This window comes from Eschrichtius robustus, chromosome 2 (assembly GCF_028021215.1).
Source record: "Eschrichtius robustus isolate mEscRob2 chromosome 2, mEscRob2.pri, whole genome shotgun sequence".
Taxonomy (NCBI): domain Eukaryota; kingdom Metazoa; phylum Chordata; class Mammalia; order Artiodactyla; family Eschrichtiidae; genus Eschrichtius; species Eschrichtius robustus.
The window spans coordinates 158,995,617-159,016,419 of NC_090825.1; the positions used below are offsets into that span (position 1 = coordinate 158,995,617).

Sequence of the window (20,803 nt, forward strand, 5' to 3'; positions counted from 1 at the left end):
ACAACTGGAAGGCTGGGCTCAGCTGGAACTGTCAACCATAGCAGAGCACCTACCTACACGTGACCAATCTATTCAGTGTGGGCTTATCACATCACAGCACAGCTGATGAGCCTGAAGGAACATCCTGAGAGAAGCTTCTAGAGAACAAGCATTGCAAGAAACCCAGGCTCCATGGCCTTTTGTGACCTGGCCTCAGATCTCATGTGTATCACTTCCACCATATTCTACTGATGACAAGAGTCACTAAGGCCAGGCCAGAGGTAAGGGCAGGGAAATGAGAGCCCACCTCTTGCTGTGTGGGTGGCAAGGTCACACCGCAGAAATGCCTGTGGGATGGGAGTGTATTGCTACACTCATCTTCAGAAAGTACGATCTCCCACAGTAGTGTTGGACTTCCACACCCCTCTCAACTTAGTTGTGGCCATGTGGTTGCCTTAACCAATGAAATGTGAGCAGAAGTGACTTGTGTCACTTTCAGATGCAAGCTTTAAGGGCCATCATATGATTCCCCACATTTCCTTTTACTGCCTGACATTGCAGAAGCGCAGATTGACAGGGAGGCCCTAGTGTCCTGGGTCCCTGAGTGACTACTCCTAGTGGAGCCTCCTCACTTCCCAACAACCTGCACTGGACACAGGGTGTACCTGAGAAATAAACTTTTGTTGCTTTAAGTCACTGAAACTTGGGGATTGTTTGTTACTGCAGCATAACCTAGCCTATCCTGACCTCTTGTATACAACTACTAGCAAATCTTACCCACTGTTCTGCACTTTGCTTTTTTCAATTTTTTTAAGATTTTTTAAATATTTATTTAATTTATTTATTTGGCTGCGCCAGGTGTTAGTTGCGGCATGCAGGATCTTTTAGTTGAGGCATGCAGGATCTAGTTCCCTGACCAGGGATTGAACCCAGGCCCCCTGCATTGGGAGCACAGAGTCTTAGCCACTGGACCACCAGAGAAGTCCCGCTTTTTTTATTTAACAATATATCTTGGAGATTGTTTATATCAGTACATGAAGAGCACCCCCACAGTCTTTTTTTTTAAAGCTACATAGTATTCCTGTACAGGAAAGGACCAAATTTTACTTAACTAGTCCCTATTAAGGACAATTAGTACATTTGGTGTTTTTGGACAATGCTGCAGTGAGCAACCTTGAATATTCATTTCTTATTTTGCTTGAGTGCAATTATATTTGTAGGATAAACCCTAGAAGTGCATATGTCAGACGAATGGTGGCAGACTTCCCTTTTTTTTTTTTTTTTTTTTTTTAAATATTTATTTATTTATTTTTGGCTGTGTTGGGTCTTCGTTGCTGCAGGCGGGCTTTCTCTAGTTGCAGCGAGTGGGGGCTGCTCTTCGTTGCAGTGCACGCAGGGGCTTCTCATTGCAGTGGCTTCTCTTGTTGCGGAGCACGGGCTCTAGGCACGTGGGCTTCAGTAGTTGTGGCACGCGGGCTCAGTAGTTGTGGCTTGCAGGCTCTAGAGCGCAGGCTCAGTAGTTGTGGCACACGGGCTTAGTTGCTCCGCGGCATGTGGGATCTTCCCGGAGCAGGGCTTGAACCCGTGTCCCCTGCATTGGCAGGCGGATTCTTAACCACTGTGCCAACAGGGAAGTCCCCAGACTTCCCTTTTAAAAAGGATCACTTTGGTCATAGCTAGAGAACAGGTTGAAGAGTCAGAACCCAAGAGATGTGTGTGATACCATCCCCTCCTCACCCCATATCAATCACCAAGTCTTATTCATTTGAGCTCTATGATAGCTCTCAACCTGGCCACTTGTCTGCACCCACTGGCCACCGCCCCAGCACAGTGCATCATTCCTCTCTCCAATGATTCCTCTTAAAAGGGTCTCCCACCTGTCTTACTCAGGATACTTGGCTCTAAACAATGAAGCCGATTCTGGGTAACTTAGGCAGACAAGGAACTGATTGGATGCTCTTGGGTGCTTGCTGAATTCCCCTACCCCAGGAAGGGCCTGGCTCGACCACCTCCCCCTCTTCTTCCACTGCCACCATAATGAACCCTAAATGGTCCTCTGATGTCTTATGTTAATCATTTGCTTTGGATTTCAAAGACCTGCTTGCAAACATTGGAAATGCTCCAGGTACCAGGGACCTTAGAGAGGAAATTCTGCCTCCTGATTTCCCTAGTGGAAAGCAGGGCCTGCCTCTGCATTTTATAGGTTTCCTCCCAAAGGGGAGGGGTGTTCAGATGCTGGGCATCAAAACAATCAGTGTTTACAAGTCAGCCTAAGCCCCTCTCTCCCCACCCTTCACCCCACCCATAGCACAGTGTGGCTGAGTCAGCAAATATGATCAAACTACTCCCTGGTTTAGCACACCCTGGACAGCTCCCCACTACTCTCAAAATGAAGTCCAGACTCCTTACCTAGCTTCCAAGGACCTCCCTGATCCAGGCCTCTTCAAGGCCTCCCCATGCACACCCCAATGTGTACCTGAAACTCTAGTTCAATGCTCTGCCCTCAGGTGCCAAATGCATGAGCCCTTAACCACCTTCCTCTACAGAACTCTGAACATGTGTTGGCCCTCTATCCAGAGGCTCTTTCCCTCCCACTCCAGTTACCTCTGAAACCTGCACATTCTCACTTAACTCTCAGGTCTCACTTAGACACAACACCCTTCACTGGGTGAGGTACCTGCCCTTTGTCCTACTGGCCACTGGGTTTCCTTCCTTCAAAGTACTTTTCTTTATTCCCCAAAGTATCCTAGATCCATGCACTTTTCTCCATCTCCACTGCCACTTTCTCAGTCCAAGCAACCATCCTCTCTCTCCTGCAATTCAGTAGGCTCCCAACTGCTCACTCTGCTTCCACTCTTGGCCCCCTGAAAGTCTACTAGCTAGAGTGATCTTTTAAAAGTGTAAGTCAGGAACTTCCCTGGTGGTCCAGTGGTTAAGACTCCGTGCTCCCAATGCAGGGGGTGCGGGTTCAATCCCTGGTCAGGGAACTAAGATCCCACATGCCACGTGGCCTAAAAATAAAATAAAAGTATAAATCATCCTTTCAAAGGCTCCACATTTCATTTAAGAAAAACAAACTCCTCTCCGTGGTTTACAAAGCCTTTCAGGATCTACCTAGAATCCCTGCGCCTTCAACTCATCTCAGACTTTTGGGCCCTGAAGCTACACAGGCCTTCTTCCTGTTCCTTGAACATACCAAACTTACTCTAGGCTCAAAGCTTTGCACCTGCTGTTGCCTCTGCTTGAAACTCTGTTCCCCTAGATCTTTGTGTGGTTGGATCTGCTCAAATGTCACACCCTGAGACCATTTCCCCTATTTTGTCTTAATGTCTCAATAGCACTTGTCACTCCCTTAGACCATCCCATTTATTTGTTTACTCATAGGATTACCATATTTATCCCCCTTCTAGCAGGTAGGCAGAGAGATTGACAATCTTGCTGGCACCACTGTATTCCCTAGCACCTGGCCCAGTGCCTGGCACAAAGTGCATGCTCTGTATTTTTGGATGAATGAATGGATAGGAATCAGAGAAGCCTAGTTGAATCGGGCTCTGCCTTATCCGCAAGTTTGGGCAAGCCTCCGTTTCCTGGTGTGTGAAGTGAGGGTGGAGGGAGTAGGATGTTGAGCTAGAAGGTGTTGATTAGCTGTAAAATTTCGGCCTTGTTTTCTCCCTAGTCTTAGGCCTGCAGCCCTCCACTGGACCTCAGCTCCCCACCTGTATAATGGGTGTGAGCTCATTCCCTACGTCTTGGGGTGGTATCGCTGCCTTATAAGGCAGCAGAGGCCGAGGGCGGACAAGGCCGTGTGGGTGGAGAGAAATCACAACATCCGGCCGTGGGGGCGGGGCGGGGCGGGGCTGGGGCGTCCGCGGTGGCCGGCCTGGAGGCCTGGGAGCAGCTCGGGAAGCCGGCACCCTCCTGTGGGCCTCTCCCTGCTAACGATGTGCGCCCTCCAGGATGGGCCGGCCCAAAGGAATACGGCCGGATACACGGCCCGAACTTGCTTGAGGCCGGCCTGCAGGAGACCCAGGATACCAAACGCATCCCCTACAAACCCTGGACAAGCCAAGGCGAGCCAAAAGGACCTGGCCCACACCCACATCTAATGGCCCAATCAGAGTGCAAAGCTGAGAATGACTGACGCTTCCTTCATCCAATAAAATACCCAGGATCCGGGGCGTGACCCAGAGGACCCACCTCCTTTGTCCCAGCGGAGGGCTCGGCCCTAATTGGCAGTTTGGTATCCTACGAAGGCCCAGAAATTCGAACGTAGGGGCTGAACCCCACCGCAGACCAACCAGGAAGAGGTGACGTTTTAAGTCCCGCCCCCCTGTTCCTTTGAACGAATTCCTGGCTCTGGGGGCGGGGGATGATGAAGAGGCTATCTAATGGGAAGACGGCGCGGCGAGCGCTCGCCCGGTTATTGGCCGAGTAAAGTAAACAGAGGGCGGGCCGGGGCGGGGCGTGCCGGCGCCGGGGTGGCCCCCGGGAGGGGGCGCAGAGTGCTCGGCGGGCGGCGGCGGCCGGTGAGGCCCGGGAGGCCGCGGCGCGGTCACTGCGAGCCGAGCCGAGCCGCGCCGATCGCCATCCGGCCCCGGCTCCCTCGAGCAATCCCGGCCGGTGGCGCGGCCCGGCGGGCCCGGCGGCGCCGCAGCCCATGGAGCTCGAGAACATCGTAGCGAACACGGTGCTACTCAAGGCCCGGGAAGGTGAGGCTGTTGGGTGCAGAGAACGCGGGCGCGCGGCCTCAGAGCTCGACCGGGCGCTTCAGCCGCCCCATCCCCTAGGGCAGCTCGCTCCGTGCCCCGCACCTCGCGCAGACACGAGCCCTTCCGGCCTGTGGTCCTCTTCCTCCGCACCTGCCCCCCGGGAGCTGGAGCCCAGCAAGGGGTGGGGGTCAGGCTGCCGCCCGCGCGGAGGGGGGGTGGGGTCGTGGTGAGGGGGTGAGAGAAGGAGAGAGGAAGGAAGAGGGAAGGGTGGGACCCCAGCCCTTGGAGAGCCTCTCTGAGCCCTCTCCCAGGTGAGAGGTAAGAAGATGCCCCAGGAAGGGGAAGGGGCAGCCCACACCCCACGTGCCCGGGCCCAGACTCCGGCGCCCAGCCTGGGCCGGCACAAAGTTGGTGCAGGGTAAAAGGTTTGGAAAATAAATTAACCGAGGCTCTGCCGTAGCACAGCCTATGCGAGGTGGGGAAACTGCTGGTCATATATGCTACCAGCATGACTGCCACTTGCTCGGTGCCTCAGGACACTGGGGACAGAGGTGAATGGGTCACAGTTTTTGCCCTCGGGACTAGTGGGGCATATGGGCACAGAAAAAACTGGAAGCTGAGTTTTGAAGGAAGGGAGGCATGCCAGGCTGGTAGGACTGTTAAGTGCAAGGCCTGGCAGAGGGAGCCTGTCTTGTGAACCTAGTGTTGCTGAGCTCCTCAGACATTACCAGGCACCTCCTCTATGAGGGTCCTGGGGATGCATAGGGACCAGACTTGGTCCTCATTGCCTTGTGGTCAGTCTGCCCCTCACCTGCCACTGTTCACCTCAGTAACATAATCACCGAACACCTACTCTGTGCCCTGTCGTGTCCAGGGTGCCAGGGACCAGCAGAGAAGAAGACACTTCTTTTTGGAACTCTAGGGCAGGGAGGTCAGGGCTCTTTGCTGGGCTTTCAGGCTGAAAAAGACATCTGCTTTGCCTTTCTGACCTATTTTACAGGTGGGAAACTGAGGCTTAGATCAGTGACTAGCCCTCAGGACACACAGTGAGACTGGTTGACTCATGCCTAGGACACAGGATGTCCCCAATGCAGTCTGTAGGAAACCCAGAGGAACCCCCAGCTGGCACAGCATCTGGTGCCCCCTGCCTGCCCAGTGCATGTTGACCCTGGGGAAGTGCTGCCTGGAAAGGGGCATGGCAGTCTGGGTCCTCAGTGCCCAGAGCCTTCCTTATCTCCTGTCCGTTATCGAGTCCTGGGGCTAGGCCTTCCTCCCAGCCTCTGGGGGCATCTGCCGATTCTGTTCTGCCTCGTCATCCAGCCATCCAGGGAGGAGGGGTGGGGAGAGCCTGGCCAGGCCTCCCTCCCTAGGGCTGTAGCCAGTTCAGGCCTCAGGCCTGCTGAGAACACTGCCTTGCCTGACCAGAGAGTGTGGGCACCTTCTGGTAGGCTTCCTCAGGCCATGGGTGAGGCATAGGGGGTTATGGCTAGACTGAGACCAATGCCTTCACTGGAGAATCCTTACTCCAACCTGGCTCTGTCCCTCTCACCTGGGTGGCTCTAGACAATCTCTTCTCTCTGAACTTCAGTAACTCTTTTTGTGGGATGGTTGAGGGTGGGACCTGAAAACTAAAGGAAATCCCAGTTGTCACTGAGTTCTGAACCCTGGTCTGTAGATTGAGTGCATTGGAATCCCTTCATGAGCTGGCTGACAGCTTGGACCCTGGGCCTTTGCCAGCTTCCCAAGTGATCTGAGGCCCTGAGTGATTTGGGATTGCATGTATTCAATTGACACCTGATGCCAGGCGTGTTTGGGGTGGGAGAAGAGCTTGGGTTGTGGTCCTAGGGAGCTGGGTTCGAATCCTGCCTCTGGGACCTCCAGTCTTCGTAATCTTGGACCAATTGACTCCTCATTTCAGGGCCTCGGTTTTCTCATAAAATTGGGCCAGGTCTGGCAGAATTGCTATGAGGATGAAGTGGGACAACACTGGGGGTGTGAACCCTCACTTAGTCCTCCTTCCTTTCCCAGGCCCCCAGAGGCACGGGGAGGGGACCAGGCTGGGGTGGGGAGGAGCCCCACTGACTCTGGTGGCAGTTCCAGGACAGGATATTTGCATGTGACTCTGCTGCTGCCTTGATGTGGCTGGGAGGAGGGAGAGGAGGAAGTAAGTGATGGGGGTAGCAGGCGGATGGAGATGTGGGGGAGGAGTTCCCCTTCTGGGGAGGCCTTGCCCTGGGTTGGGGGGTGGGGGTCTGTTGCTCACTCACAGTGGAGCAATGACTGTGGGGTATGCTGGGTGCAGGCTGCAGGAGGGCTGCTAGCAGGTTTCCCAATGGGTACCCTACAACACTTCCTCTTCCAGGCAGCTTAGGTCAGGGAGCCTATTGGAGGACCCAGCCTTGCCCTCTCCCTAGATGGTGGCTCCTCCTGCACCACCTGCCTTCAGTCAGGCCAGATGGAAACAAGGCTGGGTAAACCATAGCGGAAACTGAGGCCAGGCAAGGGATAGTGGTGGCCTGAGGTTGCCATTGAGTTGTTGGAGCTGGGACCCACCTCTTGCCACAGCTCTACTGGGTACTGGACACAGACTCTCCTGGTCACCATCACAATACCTCTGGAGATGGCTCTGGACCTGAAGTACACATGGAGAAATTGAGGTTCCTAGAGAGCAAGTGATGGGCCTGAAGTGTAAAGTGGAGATTCAAACCCAGGTCTGTAAGATTCCAAGACTCAGGCTCCTTCCACCATTTTCAACCTCATGGCCCACAGGCCACATCTAGCTAGATCTCTAACATGTTTTATTTATTGGGCTGCAGTGGGTTTTTTAAAATATAGGAACCAATATTTCATATAACAGTTCAGAGTCTCAGCTGATTTTGAAAAGTCAGAAGAGCTGGCCACACTGGGCCAGCATTCCTGCCTAGTAACAATCAAGCAGTCAGCCGTGGTTGTGCTGCAGCTGCCCCTGTTCGAAGCAGCACCTCGGGTCCAGTTCCCACACTCCTCACCACTCCCTGTTGTCTACCATCTGGCCCACATTTACTGTACCTGTCTGGCTCTGTAGGCATTTGAGCTGCTACCCTGGTCTCAGCAGCTACAGATGAGGGATCAACTAGGTAAAATGAGGCAGGTAGCAGGACCAGGAAAGCAGGAGTAGGGATCCTGAGTGCCAACCCTCCTGCCACCACTTTGTTTGCATCTCTGATAGCTCTGATGCAGGGCCCCGTAATAGGGGCCTGGAGCCTACCTGGTGACCCAGGCTGCCCTCTGCCTCTGGCATCTCTCAGGCATGTCCCACATGTCCTGGAACATCTCCCTTCTGGGCCTTGACTTACACAGTTCCCACCACTATCGTGTCCTTCTCTTTCTTCACCTGGGAAACTCCTACCTGGTAGGAAGAAGCTGAGGCCTGCCAAAGCTACCTGGAAACCCCACTCTCCCCCAGTGGCCTGGCCTCATGCCCCTCTTGGCTCTTCCAGCCCAGAAACCCCTAGCAGGAGGGCCTAGGGGCCCATGTGTGTCCTGGAACCCAGCGAGGGCATGTTGCAGCATGCGGAAGGAAGGACCGAGGTGCCTCCCAGAGTGGACTGGGCCTAGGCTGGGCCCTGAAGGCCTCTGGACTGCACTGAGGGTGGAGGGGAGGCACGGCAGTGGTGGGACTCGAGACCCAGCACCTGTTTGCTTCCACAGGTGGTGGCGGGAATCGCAAAGGCAAAAGCAAGAAATGGCGTCAGATGCTGCAGTTCCCTCATATCAGCCAGTGCGAAGAGCTGCGGCTCAGCCTTGGTGAGGCCTGGGTAGAGACGGGGTGTTGGGTGGAGAGGTGAGAGGGTCCCGCTGGTGCCAAGGAGGCCTCCCCCGAGACCTTGCCTCAGGGTGGAGGGGCAGGGTTGGGGGTTTTGGGGAGCAGAGAAATTGAGGCCGCACCACCAACCCAGTTTCAGTTCCTGGGCTTGGGCTGGGTGGAGGGCAGAGAGCACACAAGACAGCAGCGGGTGGTTGGGGTAGGCGTGGGGAGGAGGACGGGGTCAGATTGGGGGCGATCTGAGGGAAGCAGCGGAAGGGAGGGCCAAGCCTCGGGTGAGCAGGGCTCGCAGGATGGAGCGGAGGGTGCTTCGGGGGCTGGAGTCAGCCCTCACACTGCCTGCCCGGGGAGCCCCAGGCCTGTGCTCAGCCCCACCCACTGGCCCTGTGGGTGCCCAGCAAAACCTTGACAAGAAGGGCCAGGCCCCCTCTGAAGGCCTGCACGTGGGCTAGGCGTACACCATGGCTGCTTCCACCGCTGGGAAGGAGGCCTAGCCTTGAGCTCGCCGGAAGCCACAGCTTCCTCCCACACTTTCGCCAGGCAGGCAGCAGGTGTGGGCCGGGCCCAAGCCGGGCCGGAACCTCACAGACCACACCCAACCCCAACTGTGACGTGTGCAAGTGGTGTGAACCAGGAGACCGCGGCCGGAAGTGAGGACCCCGGCTCTGGAGCCACACTCCTGGCTGTGTGACCTTGGGCTACTTACTTATCCTCTCTGGGCCTCGGAGTCCCAAGCTATGATGGCAGTAACAGTAGTGCCACCTCAGTGCTGTGGTGAGGGTTCTAAAGGAGACAGTGGCCGCCATACTGCAGGGCTGGAAGCTGTTGTTAGGGCCCCGGGCCTGGTGGTGTGGACAGGAGTGCCCTGCCGGCGGGCTCCAGGTCCAGAAATCCAACAGCTCCCACCCCTGCCTGCAGAGCGTGACTACCACAGCCTGTGCGAGCGGCAGCCCATCGGGCACCTGCTGTTCCGAGAGTTCTGCGCCACGAGGCCCGAGCTGACCCGCTGCATTGCCTTCCTGGACGGGGTGGTGAGTGCAGCCCAGCCCAACACCCAAGGGTGGGCAGAGGTCCCGGGCCACATGTGCCCCACCTCCCCACGCCTGTTGCTGTACCCAAACCCCAAGCTTCTCTGCCTCCCACCCCGCAGGCTGAGTATGAAGTGACCCCTGATGAGAAGCGGAAGGAGTGTGGGCGGCGGCTAATGCAGAATTTTCTGAGCCACATGGTGAGTGAGCACTGATGGAGGGATGATGGCAGCGGGTAGAGCTCAGTGATGGGGAGAGGATTGACCACAGCTCAGGCAGAGTGTGCCCTGGAGCTGCTCCAGGCTCACCAGGCAGCACTGTGGGCATGGAGCCCAGGAGGGTGGGCTGGGGCTCTGGGCCCTGCAGCCTGCCAGCAGCTCTGCTTCACCCTGCCTCAAGGGGAGCAGGAGAAACCAAGTTCAGCAACTGGGCAGGCTGGCGCACCACCGGCCCATAGCCACCCCAGCACAGGCCCGAGGTCTCTGCCATCTCTGCCCTGGGAGTGGGTGGCTGGCCAAGGGAGCCCCTGCACTGACCTGTCTGTGGCTTGTCCCTAGGGTCCCGACCTCATCCCTGAGGTCCCCCGGCAACTGGTGACTAACTGTGCCCAGCGGCTGGAGCAGGGGCCCTGCAAAGACCTCTTCCAGGAGCTCACCCGGTAAGCCTCTCCCTGCCCATAGGCTGAGAATCGTGTCCTGACGAGGGGGCTTCTGTGGACCCAGAAGGCTGTGAACAGCTCAGCAGGTGGTGAGGGAGCTCAGCCTCTCACCCCAGCCTTGCGCCGGCTCTGTGACCTTGGGCAGGTTGCCTCCCCTCTCTGTAGCATCCTGGGCTTCAGCCGGGATGCATGTCTCCCACCTAGGTGGGTTAGCAAGAGGGTTGGCCGAGGATGCTGCCTTTCAGGCTGAGCATACACATAACAGGGGGCCTGGCCCATCAAGCCAAGAACTTGGGGTGTCAGGGGCTGACCAGTGGGCTGGGTCTTCTCGATAGGCTGACCCACGAGTACCTGAGTGTGGCCCCTTTTGCCGACTACCTCGACAGCATCTACTTCAACCGTTTCCTGCAGTGGAAGTGGCTGGAAAGGTGAGCTCCTTGAAGGCTGGGCCGGGCTGGGCCGGGTTGTGGGGGCTCTCACGGGCGTCAGGCCCCTGATCAGCTAGTGTTTGCTCCCCAACCCCTTGTCCACAGGCAGCCAGTGACCAAAAACACCTTCAGGCAGTACCGAGTCCTGGGCAAAGGTGGCTTTGGGGAGGTGAGTGGCCAGGCCAGAGCCCCAGCAGAGGTGGGGTAGGGCGGACCCTGACAAGCCCCTTCCCCCTTTGAGCCCCTGGACCCCCAGGAAGGGCACAGCTGGTCCCCATTTGCCCCATCTACCCTGGCTACAGGTGTGTGCCTGCCAGGTGCGGGCAACAGGCAAGATGTACGCCTGCAAGAAGCTGGAGAAGAAGCGGATCAAGAAGCGGAAAGGGGAGGCCATGGCCCTCAATGAGAAGCAGATCCTGGAGAAAGTGAACAGTAGGTTTGTAGTAAGTACAGACAGGAGACCCTTCCCTTTTCCCTGGCCACGCCTGCTCTCCCCACTCGCTGGACTAAGATCTCTTCCCTCCCACAGGCCCCCTCCGGGCACGACTGCCTCCCCTGCCCTCAGAGATGCCTGGGAAGGGTGGGTTTGGGGAATTGACACCTGGCCTAGGGAGCAGGCTGGGCCCCAGGGAGTGGTACTAAGAAGGACTCTTCGGGCGGCTGGCACCAGCCCCGCTACCAGGTGGCCCACGGCCCCTGCTTCAGGGCTCGGGCCCTCTTGGTCACAGGTGAGCTTGGCCTACGCCTATGAGACCAAGGACGCGCTGTGCCTGGTGCTGACGCTGATGAACGGAGGCGACCTCAAGTTCCACATCTACCACATGGGCCAGGCTGGCTTCCCCGAGGCTCGGGCCGTCTTCTACGCAGCGGAGATCTGCTGTGGCCTGGAGGACCTGCACCGGGAACGCATCGTGTACAGGTGCAGGGGTGTGGCCCTCCTTGCCAGGGACCGCAACTGGGCTTGGGTGAAGGCTGCAGAGAGATGTTGGTGTGCTGGGGCTGTCACTGCAGGCACAAGTCTGTCTGGGCTCTGGCTGGGGGCTCCACACTCACCCACACTAGGCAGACTTGAGAGGCTCAGAACCCAGGCTCTGGGGTCTGGTTGACCATGTGTGAATCCCGGCATTGTCACCCCTCTCTCACTCTGTGACCTTGGCCACTCAGCTCCCTGCTCACAACACCATTTTCTTTCCTGGGAAGCAAAGACTATAATTCCTGCCTCTCAGGTTGTTGTAGGGAATGAATGAGATAATGCTGTAAAGTACATAGAACTCGGTAGTGGAGAGCTCCTCTTACTACTGTTACTGGTGATGATTTCATTTGAGCCTCACAACAGCCCCATGAGGAGATGGATGAGTAGCCTCGTTTGACAGATGGAAAAGTAGAGTCAGCCACCAGAGTGGAGGGAGAGCGGAAGCCCCTTGACACTAGGGGTGAACAAATCTGCTGGTGACGTCTGGGAGGCTTCCCTCTGAGTGGGAACTGCCTTCCACTTGCGTAGCGAGTCCCAGGAGTCCTGGCTGCATAGATCCTTCATCTGCTCCCTCAGGTTGGGGCTGCTGCCAGGGAAGGCAGGGCTGTCAGTCCTCTGGCAACAAAAGGCTCCCACACCTTTCTGCACATCCCATCCCAGGGGGTGAGCGATCTAGGAGGGGGTGGCCCTGTCTGGCTGCTGGGCAAACTGAGCAGCCTCTGATCCTGCCCTTCTCTCCCCACAGGGACCTAAAGCCAGAGAACATCCTACTAGATGACCACGGTGGGTGAGGGGCCACAAAGGGTGGGAGAGGCATGGGGGAGGTCTGGCCCACCTGCCTAACGGGCCTCCCTGCTTCTCCACCCACATTCAGGTCACATACGCATCTCTGACCTGGGGCTGGCTGTGCATGTACCTGAGGGCCAGACGATCAAAGGCCGTGTGGGCACTGTGGGCTACATGGGTGAGTCTCCCTTCCCCCTGGCCCACCAGCCTCCTGGGCCCTCTCTCTGTCTTGGGCCCAGTCCCCACCACCTCTGTTGGGAAGTCTCCTGTACCTCAGGGAATAGAAAGAGTTGATGTTCTTCTTTTATAGATGAGGAGACCAGGACTCAGCCAGGGCCTCACACACTGTGAATCCACAGCGTTCACTCACTACATATTCATTGAGCTCCTCCTACTGGCTGCGCCTACAGGTGGCCACCAGTGAAAGACAAGAGCCTCATACCTGTTTCCACGGCCCCGGTCCTCCACTCCCGAGTCCTGCCCATGCTAGAAGTGGGAGTGCCCATCTGTGGCGGAGGCCAAGATGTGGCCCCAAATTCCCCTTGGGACCACGTGACACAGTAGACAGAGCTCCAGCTATGGGCTCCACCTCTTCCTTGTTATATGTCCTCGGGCCAGACATTCTGCTTCTCCCAGCCTCACGTTCCCTGACTGTAAAGTGATCATCACCTACCCCCAGGGTTGCCTTGAAGATGAAAAGAGGCAGTAGAGGCAAAAATCCCTACCTGCCTGTCCTGGCAGGCAGTAGGTATCCAGCAAATGAGTTGCTGTCTTCTTTCCTCTCTTTGATATTAAATCTAGAGGTTGCAAACTGGCAGCCACACTAGGCCTAATTTGGCCTCCATCTGTGTTTAAATCAAATTGTTTTTCAAACAATTTGAATTGATCGCCAACATTTGATAACCCAGACAGCTTCATGTTAAAAATACGGATTTCTGACTTCTCTTGAAAAATCAGAAGACGTGGCCCCCTGCAGGGCCGTAGCACCTCCGTTTGATGGGATGTGTGCTCTCCTACTCACCTCAGTCCCCACCGGGCTGCTGATGGTGCCTGCCTGGCTGGTACCAGTGGGTGTTTGAGCTGGTTACCCCACCTTGACATGCATGCTGGGCATTCCTGGGGCCCCGGGGCTCAATTCCGCCTCCTGCCCCGTCTTAACTCCTGTGCTGTCCCTCCCAGCCCCAGAGGTGGTGAAGAACGAACGGTACACATTCAGCCCGGACTGGTGGGCGCTAGGCTGCCTCCTGTACGAGATGATCGCAGGCCAGTCACCCTTCCAGCAGAGAAAAAAGAAGATCAAGCGGGAGGAGGTGGAGCGGCTGGTAAAGGAGGTGCCCGAGGAGTACCCCGAGCACTTTTCCCCGCAGGCCCGCTCACTCTGTTCCCAGGTACAGCAGGCAGCAGGAGGCCCAACCGGCCAGGGCTGGGGCTGAGGCCGCCTCTCCCGGGGCTACCCTGACCACCCTGCCTTGCCGTAGCTCCTCTGCAAGGACCCTGCCGAGCGCCTGGGGTGTGGGGGAGCCGGTGCCTGCGAGGTGAAGGAGCACCCCCTCTTCAAGAAGCTGAACTTCAAGCGGTTGGGAGCCGGCATGCTAGAACCACCCTTCAAGCCTGATGTGAGTGCCGCCCACTCCTGCCGAGGACAGGGCCAAGCCCTGGCTGGGGGGCAGGGGTGGGCGGGAAGGGTTGGGGGCTCTTGGAGGATTGGTTGGGACACCCTCATTGCAAGTGTTAGAAAACTCAAGTGGGTTAACCAACAAAACAGAATTCACTGGGCTCAGAAAAATGAAAAGCTGTGGGAGAGGCCTTGCTTTTGGCCTACCCGATCCAGGGCTCCAACAATGTTGCAGGAATTCCGTCTTCCTCTCTCTCCCCACTACTGGTCAGTGTGCAGGCTTCTCTTTCAGGCAGCTGTCCCCAGGGTGTGGCAGGCCTACATCTTAACAGCTCAGCCACCCTGGAAGACAGAGAGTGCCTCTTGCCCAATAACTTCAAAAGAAGTCCTAAAAGGAAAAAAAAACGCCTGAGGCTGACGCTCATTGCCTGATTGCCCAGAGGCCCCTCAGCAGCCACACCTGGATCCTATACCCACTTGAGCCACTGCCAGTGGTGGGAGATCGGTTTCCCAAAGGAAAACTAAGATGCCTTGCCAGCAGGGGAAAGGGCCATTGGGCTGGCAAAACATCTGCTGCCCACTACACCTGGCAATGCTGACCTCCCGTCTGGGAGCAGGACACTCCCCTCTGCAGAGTCTCACTCATTTACTGAGCATCTCAGTGGGTCAGGCATCCTCCTGGCAGAAACATCCTTGAGTCATCAAATTCTAAGTGGCAGAAGCCCAACTCAAACTTACGCCCAACATGGAGCTTATTGGTTCATTTGGCCAGAAAGTCCCAGAGTAGGGCCAATGTCAGGGTTTCATACCGTGTTGTCAGGACTCCATCTCTCGGCTCTGCTGCAGCCTGTTGACTGTTCTCCCACTGAATTCAGGCTTCTCTGTATAAAGTCATAAGGAAGGTTCTGATTGGCCAATATTAGGTCATGTGCTTGCCCCCCTCTCATGTGTAAGAGAACTGGGACCTGTGATTGACAGTTCACCAGGAACACGGGGGAGGAAGGCAGGTGATGGGCAGGCCAGGTTGGTGGCTGTCAACCATGCACGTGATTGTTGACACACTCAACGAATATCTGAGTGCCCATATGTGCCAGACCTCAGAATTAATAGAGTCAACAGGACCCAGTCCTCCCTTCATGTTCTAGTGAGAAGACAGAAAAATAAACCAGTGAGAAAGGAGTGGTGGAGGGGTGGGAGTATTTCTAGACAGGATGGTCTCTGAGGAGCTGATGGTTAAGTAGAAGCCTAAAATATGTGAAGGACAGAGCTGTACCAGGGTTTGGGGCATGAGCATTCCAGGGAGAAGGAGCAGCCAGGCATTGAGATCCTGGTGCAGGGACCAGCCTTGAGAGGTGGAACAGCAGTGGAGGCCAGTGTGGCTGGCGTGAGAATGTGCAGGGAATGTGGAGCAGGAATATGAGGTGGGGGTGTGGGCCATAGAGCAGGGGAGCAGGAGCGGGAGTGGGAGGCCAGCTAGCGGGCTGCTGCCTCTGCAGGACTGCATCTTGTAGGTGGGTCCCACCAGCAACCCACGGTTTTAGCCTTGCTGTGGGCAGTTGAACTGAGAGCCTGACTTCCGGCAGCCTGCCTCAGGGCTGGCCCTGCCACTCAAGTTTACTCCTCCTTCCCTGCACATCAACCTTGAAAATCAGTGCCCTGGAATTTAACTTTTTTAGAAGCAGCAGATGAAAAATGTGCTTGATGATGATATAGTTTTTAACAGCTTTATTGAGTTCACATACCATACAACTCACTCCTTTAAAGGATATAATTAAATGGCTTTTAGCATAGTCAGGTTGTGCGACCATCACCGCAATCAATTTTAGAACATTTTCATCACCCCTCCCCCCAAAGTACCCCATACTCATTAGCAGTCATTCCCCATTCTCCCCTCCCCTGGCCCTTGGCATCCACTAATCGACTTTTTGTATGTGTGTGTGTCTGCATTGTGTCTTCGTTGCTGTGCGCGGGCTTTCTCTAGTTGCGGCGAGCAGGAGCTACTCTTCATGCGGGGCACGGGCTTCTCATTGCGGTGGCTTCTCTTGTTGCGGAGCACAGGCTCTAGGCATGCAGGCTTCAGTAGTTGTGGCTCGCGGGCTCTAGAGTGCAGGCTCAGTAGTTGTGGTGCATGGGCTTAGTTGCTCCACAGCGTGTGGGATCTTCCCGGAACAGGGATCGAACCCGTGTCCCCTGCATTGGCAGGCAGATTCTTAACCGCTGCACCACCAGGGAAGTCCCTACTAATCTACTTTATGTCTCTCTATATTTGCCTATTCTGGACATTTCATATTAATGGGATTGTATAATATGTGGTCCTTTGTGACTGGCTTTTTGCACTTTGCATAATGTTTTCAAGGTTCACCGATGTTGTAGCATTTATTGGTCCTGCATTCCTTTTTTATGACTGAATAATATTCCATTGTATGAATATGCCACATTTTGTTTGTTCATCAGTTGATTGACATTAGGGTTGTTTCCACTTTGGGGCTATGATGAATAATGCTGTTTTGAGCATTCACATACAAGTTTTTGTGGGGACATGTTTTCATTTCTCTGGGACATACACCTAGAAGTTGAATGCTGGCTCATATGGTAACACTATGTTTAACCTTTTGGGGAACTGCCAGACTTTTCCAAAAAGCAGGTGTATGATTTTACATGATGATATTTTGACATCCTTAACAGTAGGACTTAGAAAAAAATGGAACGATGAAAAAAGAAGTGGCCTTCTGGAGTGAGGTGGGCTCCTGGCAGAGGGCTGGGGGTGCAGGGAGGTGGGAGGAATGTTCTAATCCTTTGGTTGGCTGTGAAACAGAAGGGGATGGAATATGCCATTGGACGTCCCAGGACAGAGGACCTATCAGCTCCAGGCCCCCGCATGGGGTACCCAGCTGAGATTCAGTCTGCGCTGCCCTCACCAGTTGCACGTAGACAGCTGTATACAGGTGGAGGGGGGTGCCTGTTACTGATTCCGTATGGCATTGTGGGGGCTGGTTGGCCACCGTGGGTCGGCTCTGCAGCCTTGTCAGGCAGTGAGCAGTGAGGGATAATGAGCCCCAGTTTAGAGGGGAACTTGGGCCTCAGAGAGAAGGGACTGCCATGCTCAGGAAGTGCATGGGGCATTTGTGTTTTGTTTTGTTTTGGAAGTATAGTAGATTTACAATGTTGTGTATTAGTTTCTGGTGTACAGCAAAGTGATTCAGATATATATATGTACGGGTGTATATATGTGTATATATTTGTGTGTATATGTGTATATATATATATATGTGTATATGTGTGTATTCTTTTTCAGATTCTTTTCCATTGTAGTTTATTACAAGGAATTGAATATGGTTCCCTGCGCTATACAGTAGGACCGTGATGTTTATTTTATATATTGTAAAATATATCTGCTAATCCCAAACTCCTTATTTATCCTCCCCCCTTCCTCTTTGATAACCATGAGTTTGTTTTCTATGTCTGTGAGTCTGTTTCTGTTTTGTAAATAAGTTCATTTGTATCATTTTTTTAGATTCCACATATAAGTGATGTCACGTTAAATATATTTGTCTTTTAACGACTTACTTCACTTGGTATGATAATCTCTGTGTCCATCCATGTTGCTGCAAATGGCATTATTTCATTCTTTTTTATGGCTGAGTAATATTCCACTGTACATTATTTATATACATATGCCACATCTTCTTTACCCATTCATCTGTGGATGGACACTTAGGTTGCTTCCATGTCATGGCCATTGTAAATAGTGCTGCTGTGAACACTGGGGGCACCTGCAAACCAGGAAGCTGCAAGGGTCAGGGCAAACCCAGCCCCAGCTCAGGGTTGAGCTGCCCTCCTGTCGAGGAGGGGGGTGTGTGGTGTTCCTGTCTAACCACTGCCTCTGTCCCCCCAGCCCCAGGCCATTTACTGCAAGGACGTTCTGGACATCGAACAGTTCTCCACAGTTAAGGGTGTAGAGCTGGAGGCCACTGACCAGGACTTCTACCAGAAATTTGCCACGGGCAGTGTGTCCATCCCCTGGCAGAACGAGGTGGGGGCCTGCCCAGCTGATGAGGTGGGCGCCAGAGGGGCACCCTTGGGGGCAGTACTCACAGCTGCCTGTTCTGCGGCAGATGGTGGAGACCGAGTGCTTCCAGGAGCTGAATGTCTTCGGGCTGGATGGCTCGGTTCCCCCAGACCTGGACTGGAAGGGCCAGCCGCCTGCACCCCCAAAGAAGGGACTGCTGCAGAGGCTCTTCAGTCGCCAGGTAACCCCCAGCAGTGTCCTGCCTGGGTCCCCTGCCTGGCTCCAGGGGACGGTGGGTGGGAGGCAGAGCCGGTGCCTGCGTGCACGGGGAGTAGGCCTCCTCCAGCCGTGTCAGCGGTACCCAGGGTCTCTGGCCTCATTCCCGCCTGTCCCCCACCCCCGGCTGGGCTCACGGCCTCTTTTCTCTTTCCAGAGGTGAGCAGTGTGGGCTCCCCATGGGTTGGCCTTGCTGCCCGGCCTTGGGGAGCCACAGACAGCCCTTCCATGGCAGAGGCGAGATGTGGGCGAAAGAAGTCTGGTGCCCGCTCCCTACCTCCCCCTCCCCACTGCTTCCGTGCCCAGCACCTGCAAGCTGCTAGCCTTGCTTAGCCATCTGTCTCCCCATGCCCTGCCTCCACCGGCCCCAGGGGAGAGGGCCCTGGCAGAGCCTGGGATCCACCTGGTCCTCCTTACTTCAGCCTGTTGCCAGCAGCCTCTGCACTGATGTCCACACATGTCTGGCCTGAGCTGCTGCCCTGGGCCCCTCGTGGGGAGCCCCCTCCTTGGAGCACGGAGCTCCTGGTCTGCCCTGGCAGGGCCGGCCCAGGTGACAGCCCTGGTGGCTAACTGCGCCCGCTCTGCCTCTCTCCCTCCGTGTCTTTCCCGCCCTCCAGGACTGCTGTGGGAACTGCAGCGACAGTGAGGAAGAGCTTCCCGCCCGCCTCGAGCTCCCCACCCGCCTCTAGCCCCCAGCCTGAGGCCCCGCTGGGCGGTTGGCGGTAGCAGCTACTCCGAGCGCTGTTTACAGTTTTGCACAGTGGTCTTCCCCATTGTCCACTCAAGCTGTGGCCTGGGGAACACAGCCGGAGCTGTCCCCAGTGCCCTCTGCCCCTCAGCCCCTGGTCTGGCTGAGTTTGGCAAGGCCTGGACTGTCCCTGGGACAAAGGTGCGTCCCTTCAGCTCTTGTCTGTGGAGCTCGGGGCTTTCTGTATTTATGTCTTTGTACGAATGTATATAGCAACCAGAGCGTTCTTAAGACCCACCTTGGAGCCGGCACAGGGGCTGCTGCCACACTCCAGGCACCTCAGGCCCAGCTCAGATGGGCGAGGTTGGGCCAGGCCAGGCCCCTGGGCCCCCAGCACTGTGCTTGCCACCGCCGACCTCCGAGTGAGACTCGTGCCTGCCCCTGCCGCCCTGGGCTTAGGCCGCCACCTCTGGGGCCCAATACTGTCCCTTCTCAGCACTTGTCAGAGCTGGATCTGGGACCTCTGTGTCCCCTAGGCCTGTGCCAAAGTGTGACCAGAGATTGGGCTGACCCTGGGACCCCTCAGTCCACTGCCCAGGCTGTCCCAGATGGGTCTGCCTCTGCCTTCCAGCTCCCAGATCACCTTGTCCCTTGTGCTGGGCCCTGTCCTGAAGACACCTCGTGCAGAAGCACCCCAGCCCAGGCCAGGGGAAGGGTAGGGGTGGGGGTGTCCCTGGCCAACCGTCAAACATTCCAGACTCCCCTCATAACAGACACATGTGCCCAGCAATAATCCACCCCTCCCTGTGTGTGCCTGTGGGGGGTGTGTGTGTGTGTGTGTGTGTCTGTGTGTGTGTGTGTGTGTGAAGGGGGCAGGCGAGGCTGTGGGCCTGCGCCCCGGACCCCAGCCCTGGCCCTTCCCGGACTGTGATGACCATCCTGGTCCCAGTGTCAGGGTAGCGTGGGATTACAGGGTCCCAGTTTTTCCATATTTAAAGCCAAGTTTTATTACCCATTTTGTCCAATATAAGCTGCCACATGTCTCTGTGTGAATACAGTCCGAGCACAAACCTGGCCAGCTGCCCCTGCCTGCCTCTTTCTTGCCCCTGGTGGTCCAGGGGTCTTCCTGCTTCCCTGGCCGTGCTGGAAGTGGAAAGGGATTGGAAGTGAGGATAGTGGGGGCTGCCCTTCCAGCAAGGCCCAAGGGCCCCCAGGGCCAATCTTGGGGTAGCCTCTCCAGGCAGCCAGGCTTTGGTGGCCTTTGGGCCCAGCAGCCTCCTCAACAGGTTGAGGCCTGAGAGAAGAAGCCTTGGGTCCCCACTAGGTATGGGTCTGGCTCTGGAACCACTAGGGTGTGGGCCTGTGCTGGAGAGACGGGCTCAGCTGGCAGTATCCCTTTCGAGGCCAAGGTGGCCTGGCCGCCGTTTGTGGGTTTGGAGCGGCCTGGGGAGTAAGGTGGGAGCTGCTGTTAGGACCACCTGCCCAGTCTGTCTTACCTGGACACCTGCCAGTTAGGAACACCTGCCCAGTCTGTCTTAACCTGGACACCTGCTGTGTGATTTGCCCAGGGCCAGTACACATGTGTTAGAGCCATTCCTCTGCTTTGCCTTTGAAGCAGGAAATGTGGCTGGGCAGAGACAGACACTGGTGATGCTGGAAGTTAGGCTGTGGCAGAGGTGGGTGGAGACCAGCCATGTGGCCATCAGGGAGGATTCTCTGAAGGTAGCAGTTGAGCCAGGTCTTGAAGGAGACATTCACCTGGGGGACAGAGGAAGTTGGGGAGCATTCCACCTGTGCAGAGACTTGGGAGTGGCAGCCTGTTGACCACAAGTCTGTCCCAGACTTCACA

General features: G+C 55.9%; 1 protein-coding gene across 4 annotated transcripts; it reads left to right on the forward strand.

Annotated features, from left to right (window-relative positions):
• The first annotated feature begins 4,157 nt into the window (after positions 1-4,157).
• GRK6 (G protein-coupled receptor kinase 6) lies at positions 4,158-19,240 on the forward strand. Of its 4 annotated transcripts, XM_068536445.1 has the most exons (17): positions 4,498-4,688; positions 8,379-8,474; positions 9,412-9,524; positions 9,644-9,721; positions 10,079-10,179; positions 10,515-10,607; positions 10,713-10,776; positions 10,910-11,050; positions 11,336-11,526; positions 12,326-12,363; positions 12,455-12,544; positions 13,546-13,754; positions 13,845-13,982; positions 17,877-18,014; positions 18,097-18,231; positions 18,346-18,347; positions 18,884-19,240. In XM_068536445.1, exons 1-17 carry the CDS (start codon positions 4,637-4,639, stop codon positions 18,990-18,992), a joined length of 1,788 nt encoding a protein of 595 aa, XP_068392546.1. In that variant the 5' UTR covers positions 4,498-4,636; the 3' UTR covers positions 18,993-19,240. The 4 variants fall into 4 exon arrangements, with proteins under 4 accessions (XP_068392545.1, XP_068392546.1, XP_068392543.1 ...); XM_068536444.1 differs by lacking the exons at positions 4,498-4,688; positions 18,346-18,347 and adding an exon at positions 4,158-4,286; XM_068536442.1 differs by lacking the exon at positions 18,346-18,347.
• The last annotated feature ends 1,563 nt before the right edge of the window (positions 19,241-20,803 follow it).